This window comes from Cygnus atratus, chromosome 7 (genome assembly GCF_013377495.2).
Source record: "Cygnus atratus isolate AKBS03 ecotype Queensland, Australia chromosome 7, CAtr_DNAZoo_HiC_assembly, whole genome shotgun sequence".
Classification (NCBI taxonomy): Eukaryota; Metazoa; Chordata; class Aves; order Anseriformes; family Anatidae; genus Cygnus; species Cygnus atratus.
In genome coordinates this window covers 27,396,758-27,409,024 of record NC_066368.1, presented here as the reverse complement: position 1 = coordinate 27,409,024, position 12,267 = coordinate 27,396,758, and the positions used below count along the sequence as shown (strand labels likewise).

Below are 12,267 nucleotides of genomic sequence, written 5' to 3'. Positions count from 1 at the left end.
AACACTAGAACTGTTCAGACCAGAAAGCCTCCTAAAAAGTTTTTGGGAAAGGAAGATGAGAAGAACATGCCCACCAGTACAGCCTCAGAGAACACAGAAATGGTCCAGAGGAAAAAGCTAATCTGCAAACAACCCCTTACGCACACACCGACACTTTCAGTCTCAGACATCAGCTATGACAATCTCACTTTGTACTGGCCTTAATGCTAACTCTGCTTCCTGCACTGATTTCCTGTATAGGAGCAGGGAGCTTAACTTCATTGTGAAGGAGCCAGAAATCTTAAGACACTGAATAAACTAAGTTTGGGAAACCAAGTATTTAAGATAACAGAATTTTGGCCTCTTTTACCGGTATTGGGAGTAGCCATTACCTTTAACGTTTTTTTGTGGTCTGCTAATGCACGCAGCATGTGACTCGCAGTCTGAGTTGATGGCAGAGGCACTTTACAGCGCTCCCTGTTGTGCTCAGTTTGTGCCACGTTTACCTTGTTCACTCGCTCCTCGCTTCTTCCCCTCCCATTAGTTACTGGGGAAACACTGTCACTGTTGTGGGCCGTTTATAGACATCTGCAAGCGCAGCACAAGGTCAATTCAGAAAGCCATTTGCAAAATGCATCAGGTGTTTTTTACACACTGCAAACCATCGGATATACCCATTCACCACGTCTTTCAAACTACTTCTGGCATGACCACCCATCAATTTACTTCACATTAACTCTACTAAGCAAATCAAGTAGATAGTTAAACTCTATAGTGACTACGAAGAAATCCTATTTACGCAGTTAAAACTATTTTTTTAATCTTACCAACTTATCTTTGCTAAGAAAGCAGCAAAGGTCTACTTACCCCAGTGGCTGTGCAGCATTCCACGCAGCACTGAAGCTTGATCCCATCAGTTCAGCCTCTCTCCAAAATGAGATTTTTGTTTTCAAACCTGTCAATCTCCCTGCCTTTTCTCTGGGAGGATTCTCACTGCTTCTCCACCCATTTCAACCACATTTTCGCAGTACAATGTCTTTGTCATATACTTACGGATTCACCAGCAAAGGTGGGAGAGGAACAGGTGGCCACAAAGAACTGTAATAGTCACACATGGAAGTAACCGTTAGCCTCTGTTCAGCTGCTCATTCAGATCCCAGCTGAGGTAAGAAGTTACATCTTCAGCCTCGGAGACCCAGGTGGGGATTGCTCCCCGGCTCCCTAAGTCCCGCAGGGAGGAAGGGGCAGCCTGCAGTTCCCCACGGGGCGAAAGCTCAGGCCTCCAGAAGCAGTCAGGTGCTATCTGCTGAGCAGTTAGGGACAGCAAAGCACCTGGGTACGGTTAAGAGGTGGAGCAGGAAGCCAGGACAGACACAGTAACTGCTTTCTGTCAGTAGCTGGAGAAACAGATTGATTCCATTCAGCTCCACTACAAAGAGGATCCCAGCACAAAGAGCGAGCTGTGATGACAGCCCGTGGACTGTGCCCTAACAACTGCACTTTGTGTGGGGAAAAATAAGTGGGAGGAAGAGAATCTGACCTGCCGGTCTGCAGCAGGAACGCACGTTTTGGTGACCTCAAGACATTGCACAAATGTTTCACATACTGCACCGAAACTCAAAGAAATATTTATATTTGAGATTAAAATTCACTCATTTACACATTCTAAACTTTAAAGGAAGTACAGCAGTCTAGTTCTGTGCTATACACAGCTTAAGTTCATTTGCTGCATGTAACTGGGTATGAACTCGAGAATCAGCTGCCAAGCACAGTAACGTTAACCCCAACATATTTCTTTGTAACTTCAAATGAATTCAAACCAGTTCAACAAAGAACTTTTGGAGCCCCAAATCACCTTTGTTTCTCTTAAGATACTGTCTTAAGGCTGTCTCTTAAGAAAACTCATATGCAACTACTTTTTTTTTTTTAATCTATCAGACTTTGTCACCCTCAGAGCAGTAAGCGGGATACTTACTGTCCCATTATGGCCAAACGACAAGCTAGGTAACGGCTGCATCTAACACTTAAGACAGAAAACTAAACGTTTGGATAGTTTGAATAATTTGAAAAATTTATGTACAATTTAGCTCTTCAGACAAACCTGAAGAGCCGGAATGCTGCTCAACTGCCGAACAAAATTTATCGTTATTAAATAAAAACAAACATTATGGTGGTTTTTGTTGTTGTTGTTTTTTAATGTCATTATTTTGCTCTATTATTTGAGCTGCAAAAAGCCAAGATGCTATTTTTTTTCCTGTAGAAATTCCTTTCCCCCTTCACCCAAAATACATGTTGGATTATTAAAGACAGAACATAAGCAATGTTTAAATTGTTTTATTCTGAGCGAGGCTCTTTTTGGCTCAGCCATTTGAACTGTGCTCCAGCACTTCCCTTCGCAGTTTTGTTTCAAACCCAGAGAGGGCAGAACGGTGCACATCAACCACGGCAGAACATTTCAAGCGTTACAATAAGCGACACCGAAGCAGAGATGCACTGGCAATTACTGTGAATGAATGACTCGGGCTGTCACAAATATGCCACAAACATGAAGAACAAACACAACGAGACAACATTTGATAAAGTTCTTTTAATGGAAAATGTAAAACCCCTTTCAACTTCAATGTACAAAGCATGTGTAACACTTGCACTTTTAACAAATTAAAGCAAGCCAATGTTTTAAAAAATACATCATTGAATGTATATATGTATATATTTACATAGCATATTAAGTTTAATATTTAGCTTTAAAAGTTCACATAAATTTTACCAAAATGAGACAATTTTTAAATAAATTACACCTTTTGAAAACGTTTAATTGTACACTGAATAGCTTCAATAAAATACTGAAGTGTCTGTATTTAATATCTACTTTATATACTTTATATTTTACAAAGTTTACAATTATTTGGCAGTAATTTTCAGATTATGACATGACTGCTGTGCGGACTCAGCAAGATCCCAAATGCAGGCAATAGCTGGTGTTTGTGTCCTACTCTCACAGTAACTGTCTCAATGTAGTGAAAAATATCTGAATTATTTTAGCAAACTGTACAAGTCACATTTACATTTGATCAACAATATAGCATAGAATTTTGTGTTTTTTCCAAAAATAAATACATCATCTTAAATCTTTGACATTTCACAAACTTCATGTACATTATAATACAGGACAGCAGAATGCTGCTTCATTGTTTGCAAGTCTAACATGTAATCACAGTGGCTGTGATATGAAGCTCTACCGTTGCAGTGTCATTAACAAGTAAATACGATGACTATATTTTCTTGGCACTGATGGTCTGTGAAGCTTAAATTAGTGTGCATACTGTTCATATATTAGAAAAAAATAACCTCCATTTGATGTTAACACAGAAAAGCAGAGAGAGCTTAGTTCTCTTCCATATCTTCCATTTCACTTTCATGAATCTTCAGCGCTCTCACCATTTCTTTAACTGCATGATACAAGATATTTTTAACCTGCAAGAACATCATACATTTTAGTAAGGCTTACTTCCTAAGGAACTCCTAAAAGTAGCTACATTTAGGACTAAGCTTAATGGATGTTAAAAAAAAAAAAAAAAAAAGGAAGGCTGAAGAATCAAGTCAGTGCAAAAGGAAACACCTTTTTACACATTTTAAAACATTACGTGAAATAAATAAATAGAAACAGCAATTCAAGGGAGAGTCATTTACACCCTGGCATTCATGCTGCCGCTCATTGTTATTCTGTGTGAACAGCAGCGAGGAAGTAGCTCCACGCACTGCTCCGCATTTCAATGAGCCCGAGCATGCCCTGCCTTCACAACAGCTTCCAGAGCAGAATTCATTTCCTACCTGCAGTTTATCATCATAATTGATTTCTTCCTTTGACAGCCGCAGCTCCTGCGTTAAATGAAATGACTGTACAAGATGTTCTGGAGACACAAAGTCTTCAGTTACTTGAACGCAGCTGTGAAAATTTTGCACCTATCCAAAATAAAAATAAGAGTGATAATTAGTATTTTGGGGTTGTTCTTTGGCAGAGACACCTGAGAAAAGAGTGGGACTTGAGATCTCTAAAACCACATACTTATCAGACTGAAGGATGCCTTTATACATTTTATGTAGAGAGCAATTAAGCCTATTCGATTTAGGTAACCTGGCTTCTGGTAGAAGACTCACATTGAACAATAACACATTTGCCAGTGCTCTGGCACTTCTTCCCGCAGTCGGCTCCAACATTTATTCAGCATACCCTGATGTGCGATTCCGCCCTTTTACCAGCCGTACAGGAACTGCTGCTGTGTAGCACTGCTGCGCAGCCATTTCTGAAACACCGCGCAGGCACCGCAGCCCAACGCAGCCGCAGCCCTGCCTGACAGACCAGGCTCCTTGGGCCACTTGGACACGCAGCAAGCTGCCACCAAACTCGGCCAGGCAGAACTTGCCGTGCTCACTGACAAGTAATTGCTGGTCAAAATATTTAAAAGGAAAAAAGAAGCCATGGATAAAGCAGCAGGTCCCCAAAGGACAAAAACACTTCTTTTTCCTTTAATGTTTCCTTTACTGATGAGAGGAACCTGTGGAGAGAAATGGACACCATCTCCTGCCACCAGGTCGTATCTGGAGGGTAAGAAAAAGGAAAATGCTTCCTAGTTGTGACCTATCGGCTTCTGTTCATCTTATTCAGAAATAATATACGTTACCATGATTCACCCTCAAACCTCTACAAATTACACCATTTCTGCAGCATGTCAAAAACCTCCCTTCCCCAAGTTCTAACAGCTGCTCACCAAGTTGTGCAACATCAATTCTGCAAACCTCTGTGGAGTGGGGAGGGGTGCCTCTGCTACTGTAGCAAACAACAATCCCACCCTGCTCATTACTGATACAGCTCTGCAGATTTTAAGCTTGCATCTAGTAACATCCAGATTTTTTTAAGTTAAGAGTCCTAAGTTTCTCTTGTGATGCCTGATGTTCAAACCTTCATGGCTTACACAGCTGAGGACACAGCATTTTATTTTAAAATTATTTTCTTTTTCAGAAACACTGCCAGAGTCTGACTTTATAAGGTGGCTTACACCTTTACAGGTGAAACCCTAGAGATTAACATGTAGCTTGATGCTAGCATTGCACATCAGGCTTCTGCAGCCTGATAATCATCAGGAAAGACAAGGCAGTACAGTCTCCTTCTGTGTATGCATCAAAACTGAAGCAATGCATGAACTGAAGAGGGCTTGTCGATGCCACACAGCCTCAACTTCCAAAGAGCAAAAAAGCCACAAGTGAGGGAAGAGCTGCAGAGGTGCCACCACGAGGCGCTTGGGGAGTTTCCTAGAGCTTCAGGTGAAATGCCTGAGCTCTGTGCAGACAGGCAGCTGGCTCCAGCCCCCTCTCCTCCCTTGAAGGCTTTTCACCTGTTTCAAGTCCATACCTGCCCTTGTTTTGCTTTTCACCCCATGCAAATCCCACACGGCTCTTTCACTTTCTCCTCACTGAGACAGGATGTTACCAATTTCATCTCGCTGCCTCCCTTCATCACAGAGCTGACAGTATTCACTGCTGTCACATCATTCATTTTGCTGTGCCTTAAACGTTCCCAGCCAGTGCCTGTCTTATTGGTCTTTGGGGGGATGACAGAACTTACCTTGCCTGTCTGGTGCTTAACGTGGGAATGCCCCACTGACAGCCCATAGGCAGTTCTACTTACACAGATGTAGAATGCCAGCCGCTATCATGACACACTCATAAATATGTTTAGCAACGATTCCCCTGAGGTTCGCAGGGCAAGGACTACAACACTCCCACGACTGCCAGTTCCAGCTGAGCTGAGAGCGTGGCTTCACGCTCAGCCCACGTGAAGCAGAGATTTTCCTGCAGGGCGCAGGAGATGGGTGAGCATCTGAACAGCCCCAGACCTCAGCCGGGCTGGAGGAAAGGGCGGTCTAACCCACTGCCGCAGCTCCTCGCTGCTCAGCTGCCTCCCTCCTGTCCTCACGCTGTGCATCAGCCATTTCCTGCACGGCCAGACCCCAGGGCTAGCACGCAGCCCGGCAGCTCTGCATACGCAGCTCCCAGGCCTTTAGCATACCTGCTTATCCTAACATCTCCAGGATGTCCTATTACCTGCACCATGTTATTTTGCAATATATAATTCCGCTGTTAATCAAGATAATACAATTATAAAAAACAACATTATAATAACCTGTTCTACTATAACAATTTTTGCATTTAGTCTGAACAACACATTTCCACCACCGACTCAAGTCTTGCTATCTTTCAATTTATCACTAAAATATTTTGCAAATTTGGATAAGAATCACCAAATTAAAACCAAGGAGGACATCCCTGGAGGAAGACTGTGATACAGGCTGACCCAGAATGGAGCTGCAGAAAGAGCATATCCTTCAAAAGAACAAGAACAAAGGCATTTTTTTTAGCTAGGAATGTTTGCTGAAGAGCTGAGGGCTCGTTGTTGCAAGCGCTGGAGAAAGAATTAGACCCCGATATTAGCAAAGCGGGGGACACTTCTGAGCTCCTCTATCTGTACAGCCAAGGAGGAGACAAAAACCTACAGAGAAACACTCAAGGTACATTAAGGGAAGCATCCATACAGAGACTAGTCCAATACTACACCCTAAATCCCCCCACCCCCCCCCCTTTTTTTTTTCCAGAAAGCAAGAGGAATTGTTTACGCTACTATAAAATACTAACAAGTTACTTTAAGCCAGATGTGAATCCACAGAAGCTGGAAAGAAAAAAGGATATATAAAAAAATTAAACAACCTCCCCCACATTGAGAGCAGTGAAATTCTAGATCAGCATGTCGGAATAAGTATGAGACAACAAACCTAACAGGTTCCAGGATAAAAGTGTCTGACTACACCACACAGTGATCACAGGCAACTGGGCTCCCTAGCTCCACACATTGCCCTTATTTCCTCTGTTCCACAACATTACAGATAAGCAAATAAAAATAAAAATGCTGATTTACCACCAAATTTACTATCAACTGTCATCCAGTTTTAGTTATTAAGGATTCATGATGTGCATGTAAATCTGAAACACTTAACATGTAAACCTGAAATGCTTAACATGTAAACTTAACCCGGTACGTATTCTTGTTCAGACTTATTTTTAAGCGTTTAAATGTGCTTTGTATATATGAAGTGTTGGTGCTGATCCCTAAGGTCAGTATTTATGCATCTCTATAAAGAAAGAGTACTATACATGTACATGAAAGAACACGATGCTTTCATTTCCTCCTACGTGGCAGATTCACAGGAACTTACTGAAGATGAAAAGGTTCTCAGCTTCACCCACTACGGTTTTAAAAACACCATGTTATTAACTCCTTAGTGCCAAAAGCGAGCATTACCACTTCAAAAGCAATTCGGAGTTTGAAGCCAACGAGATAAAGATAACATTGGTCTTATTTTTGGCCCTGAAACCTGCAAACTCTAGGGAAGCCTGGAACAGTCCCACAACTTCATGTTTTGTATTCTGCATACCTTATATAAATGCCTCATGCTACATAAAACGATTTTCCTAGTACGTTTATGATTTTCTGTGGGTTCCCTTTTCAGTCTATCTGGGATGATCTCCCTTGTTTCAAGAGATCAGAGTAAGGTTAATGGAGAATGCAACACAAATCCTACTGACTGTGGGAATCCAAACTGCTTTAACCTAACGAGAGCTAAGAATATCAGCAACGCCAGACATTCCTTCACCTTTTTCTAAGGGCTTAGAAAGTGCCAGCCACTGGAGACACAGCACAGGGGAAGGCAATCTACAACCCAGTATTTGGGGTTTGTCTTTTTGTTTGCTTGCTTACTTGTTTTGTTTGTTTTTGGTGCAAACAAATCCACACAGATCATCTAGGGTTAACACAGCCATGTGAAACTCAGTGATGAAGGTATCTAGTCTGGGTAAGATACCTGTTGCTTTCAATGGACAAGCAACTGCAATAGCCAGCAGACAGACAAGGGACATTACACTTGTCATCACTACAACCCAGTCATCTCTTTTTTTTATGCAGAAAACCCCAGCACTCTGGTCACGGTGACACAGCAGGCCACTGCTCCCTCTGTGCTCAGAAGAGCTGGAAGCTGATCTGCAGATCAGAAACGAAACCGTGGCGTCTTCAAAAAGGCCTCACCTCGCTTGAACCCAACTGCAGATCACTGATGAATCTTTAATAACAAGATGGTTTACAACCCCTACTGCAGGAAGGGGATGCTCCTCATTCCTTGATTGTCAGCTACCTAATTATTGGTGCTTGACAGCTGGCAAGGCAGCAAGAAAGCAGGCTCCCTTTCCTGTTTTAAAAGGACAAAACTCATATGGGGGAGGGGGGACAGACGGACAGACTAGAACAATCCAAAAAAATCACGTGAACAATCATGCTTTCTTCCTCTTTCCACCAAAGAGGAGAAATTTGCAGACTGTGAGGAAAAAAAAAGTAACAAGATTTATGTGCAGGGAAGACTAAAGCTTGCTGCACAAATTCATATACCTTTCTGTGAAACTGCTCTATTGGTAGTACTTTCTCTTACAGAACTGAGAAAAAATATCAGCCTAGCTCTGCCAAAGCAGAATCACTCCTAATGGCAAGAAAAGCTGCTGAAGGGACAGTGATAACTCCTGGTGATTGATGTACCTTCTTCTGTGGATAAAGGAACTCAATATGGTGCACAAAACCAACACCCAAACCCTGTTGCATAACCATCTCGTTAATTACACACAAACTTTCTCCACAATTCCCTATAGCTAAAGGCAGAAAACAAGAGGACACTTGACATCTAGGTGTTTATCCTTTTGGGTTCCTTCCCCTGCCTCTCCAGGGGTTAAGTTACCTTGGGTTTAGAAGAAGACATTAACTTAACACTCTCCTAACCAGCACCAGTTTATTTAGAAAGTTACTCATGAAATAAGTGAAAAAAAGTAATTAATAATAGTCTGATCATTTTTCATTTTAGAAGAAGAAATAAACAGTATTTCAAATGTTTGAATTGTTGTTTGTTAGTACTGGCTAGTTATCTATACAAACAGATAGAGCTTGTAACACATTCCTATACACTGTTACCAGGAAGAAAATCTAACCTGAAAACAAATGCAGTATGTTTTTGAAAAAAGTTACTTTATGACATTTATGTTATGTTATTTAATCCTGTATGTCTTTAAACCTGTGTATTTTACCTGATGAAGTGCTCCTGCTGGTAGAATAATAGCATCACCAAGAAACTGAATAACCGTACAGGTTTTTACTCCATATTCTTCAAGAAGTCTTTGGCGAAGCTTTTTGTTCACATACCAACTCTGATCACGTATCGGATCATGCTCTGGTAAAACTTCTAAGCCTTGCTCTTTTGCTATCTGTAAGTACAGAAAGGATCCCAAGTTACTTTTATAAGAAGCTGAACCTTTTGCTACTTAAATTGTACATGTACCTAAGTATACTTAACTTACAAAGCTACAGTACTGCTCATGAGGGACAATGAAAAATAATAAATAAAAAAACAACTTGCTGACAAAGTATTAACCATCAACAACCTTTTCTTATGAAGTTAACCACAAAGGAACAAGTATTACCCTTAATCAATTGCTAACTGATGAATCACAGTGACTACAGAAAAAAAACAAAACATATATCCAATCCACCTGTCATGACTCCATAGACAATTATCTCATGGAAAACATACATTTTGTATTCATAATGTTAAATATACTTAATTATGTGATGCAGACCTTGAAACTGTTCCTGTGTACTAATCACCTCTCTCCTGTACTAAATGAGTTACTGAGATTTTCTCTCTTATCAGCAAAGTGGTCCCGGGGTCTATTCATCAATTCATCTCCAATTATGTATTTCAAAAATACCACCACACCGAAAATAGAAGGCGGCATGAGATTCAGTTCTGGATACCATGGCAAGCTCTGGTAGCAAATGACAAACCTAGTGACACAGCATCTAAAATTCTTCTTTCTGTTTTAAATCTGTTGCTCCAAGAGTTCCACAGTGCCCCTTAATTGCTCTAAAGAAGAAACTCTGAATAATATGCATTGTCCACCCATTCCCTTGTGTTCACTCTTTTGTTCACCACAGCCACCCCCAGCTTTCTTGTCCAAACCTAAGAGCCACCACCTCTACTTTAGGAGCATCAAGTTTTTGAATATGCAGAAAAGACTGGATGTACAGTTCATATTTTCCTGGAATTAGCTGTAATTTTGTTCTTTAGTGCTCATTTTTCCCCACAGTTCAGCTTGCCAAAGAGCAAATGTTTGAGTCACCAGAGGACAGATGCCATGGGACTGAAATACAGGTTTATAGTCCAAGAGAATTTTTACTGCTAAATTTCCTATGCTTTTCCGGCTTGTGGTAGAAACGCTGGTCTCCAGATCATTTACGGCCCCCTTTTCTTTACCTAGCTAAAACTCATCTAAATTACTGCCACAGCAGAAAACAGTTAAGATTTCTTTTGGTGATTTTTCCTTGAGCAACCGCTTCAGTTTTATATTAGCGATTTGAGGTCATCCATCAAGATCACCTTCTAGAGCGTGAAAACTTGCTAAAGGCAGGGCTCAGAAAATCGCTTCCAACATGGTATCTCTGAATGTACTGGCACTGATCGTTGCCTACAGCCCAATGGTGACCATTGGTCCTATGTTGTAAGTAATGACCTGGGAGGTTCTAAGGTGGCTCTGACTTGTTCATCACATGCTGAATAAAGAATATCTGTGCAGTAGGTCATGTTGTAGAATTTTGTCCTTGGGTACATTATCCCCACTGCTTTCATGTTCATTAAGAGACAAGGCAGTTTTTTTGTCTGAGCTAATGAAGATTGGTCGCTAAGAAGATCAGTGGTTGCTGGATTGCAGGGGTTTTTTTTGTTTGTTTTTAATGGGAAAATTCACAAATATTTCAGCATTTGGTAACACAAGCATTTGGGAAAAACAGTATCATTTAAATGCTAGTAAATAATAATAATTTTTAAAAAACATTACATTAGAAAAGAGAATTACATAAGAATAATCTCTATGTTCTCCTGAACCTTCAGACTACCTGTAACTCTTAACAGATGAGTACGTACCATGTCATGTATTTCATTCATTGACTGATGCAGCAGGTTATCCATATATCCATATATATCCTTTTATATCCATAATTTATGGATATAAAAGAAAGAATTTTGCTTCCTCCCACCTTGCATAGCATAGGGGTGGGTTTGGAGGTTTTGCACCACACCCCCTTTAACAGTTATTTAAATTATATTCATAAAATATCCACTGTAAATCTAACCTTTTGCAGAAATTCCCTTATCTTGTCAGCATCTTTGCCAGCATAAATGTGCCATAAAGCACCAGGTAATTCACTTGAATCTTTCAACCGCTTCCTTAAAAGGTCATCCAAATCTTCTTCTTCAAACTTCTTCAGTACCCCTAGGATTTTACAAAAATATTTTTCAAGAGTGAGACAGTGGAAGAACTGAAACAAAACATCTTTTCATATTTGTCGCGTGAGACTACGCAGATAAAAGTTTAGTGAACACAACAGAATGATCTTTTTGTTCATTTTCTTTAATTAGAAAGTTGTAACATGAATGCTGTAGTTACCTTTAAAGCCACATTTAATTTTTAAACTCCCTTTTACATCTCTCAAATTTGTTAGAACACATTTCTCCTACCAGAAATAAATAAGCAGAGTTGGGACCAAAAAATTAAAAGACAAAAAATGTGTCCTTCTGCAGTCAGTAGTAGTAGCAGTGTTTTCCATACCGTTCTGCAGCAGCTAGTCAATAAACTAGACTTCCCCCCCCCATTTGCTGAAGTTTTGCTGGTATTAACTCGGTGCATACACAAGCAACTCCAAAGCAAGCAAAAGACAGCAAACCTTACACTGCAGTTCTATTAGTTGCACCCTTAATCTACATTTGCTGATTATGGAATCAGAGGACAACAGAGCAGGGAAAGGAAATAAAACTATTTCCGTGATTTAAGGACTTTCATATAGGCAATGAACCTCATACAGAGAGCTAACATACACCAACTTAAGCTCCGCAGTGCTGAAAAATTACATTATAGCCCAAACAGAATAAAGCAAACACAGTGCATCCATAGGGAGCAGAATAAACAGAGGGTTTGGCAAATACATCATCCTGACATAAACATTAGAACTTTCTTTAGCTCTACCAGCCCAACACAGGAATGGAACATCAATTACAGGTAATAGCCTAAACAGATAAATAATTAAATAAATTCGAAGAGTTTGAAATACAACGTCATAATTCATAAACTGCAGTGTATTTTAGGCAG

General features: G+C 40.4%; 1 protein-coding gene across 1 annotated transcript in view; it reads right to left on the bottom strand.

Moving 5' to 3' along the window:
* Window positions 1-2,150: 2,150 nt before the first annotated feature.
* The window catches only part of JMJD1C (jumonji domain containing 1C), a 158,809-nt gene continuing 148,692 nt past the window's right edge, over window positions 2,151-12,267 (bottom strand). Inside the window, 4 exon segments of the mRNA XM_035541389.2 lie at window positions 2,151-3,453; window positions 3,811-3,942; window positions 9,154-9,330; window positions 11,255-11,394. Of these exon segments, the coding sequence (XP_035397282.1) occupies window positions 3,364-3,453; window positions 3,811-3,942; window positions 9,154-9,330; window positions 11,255-11,394 (539 nt within the window). The 3' untranslated portion in view covers window positions 2,151-3,363.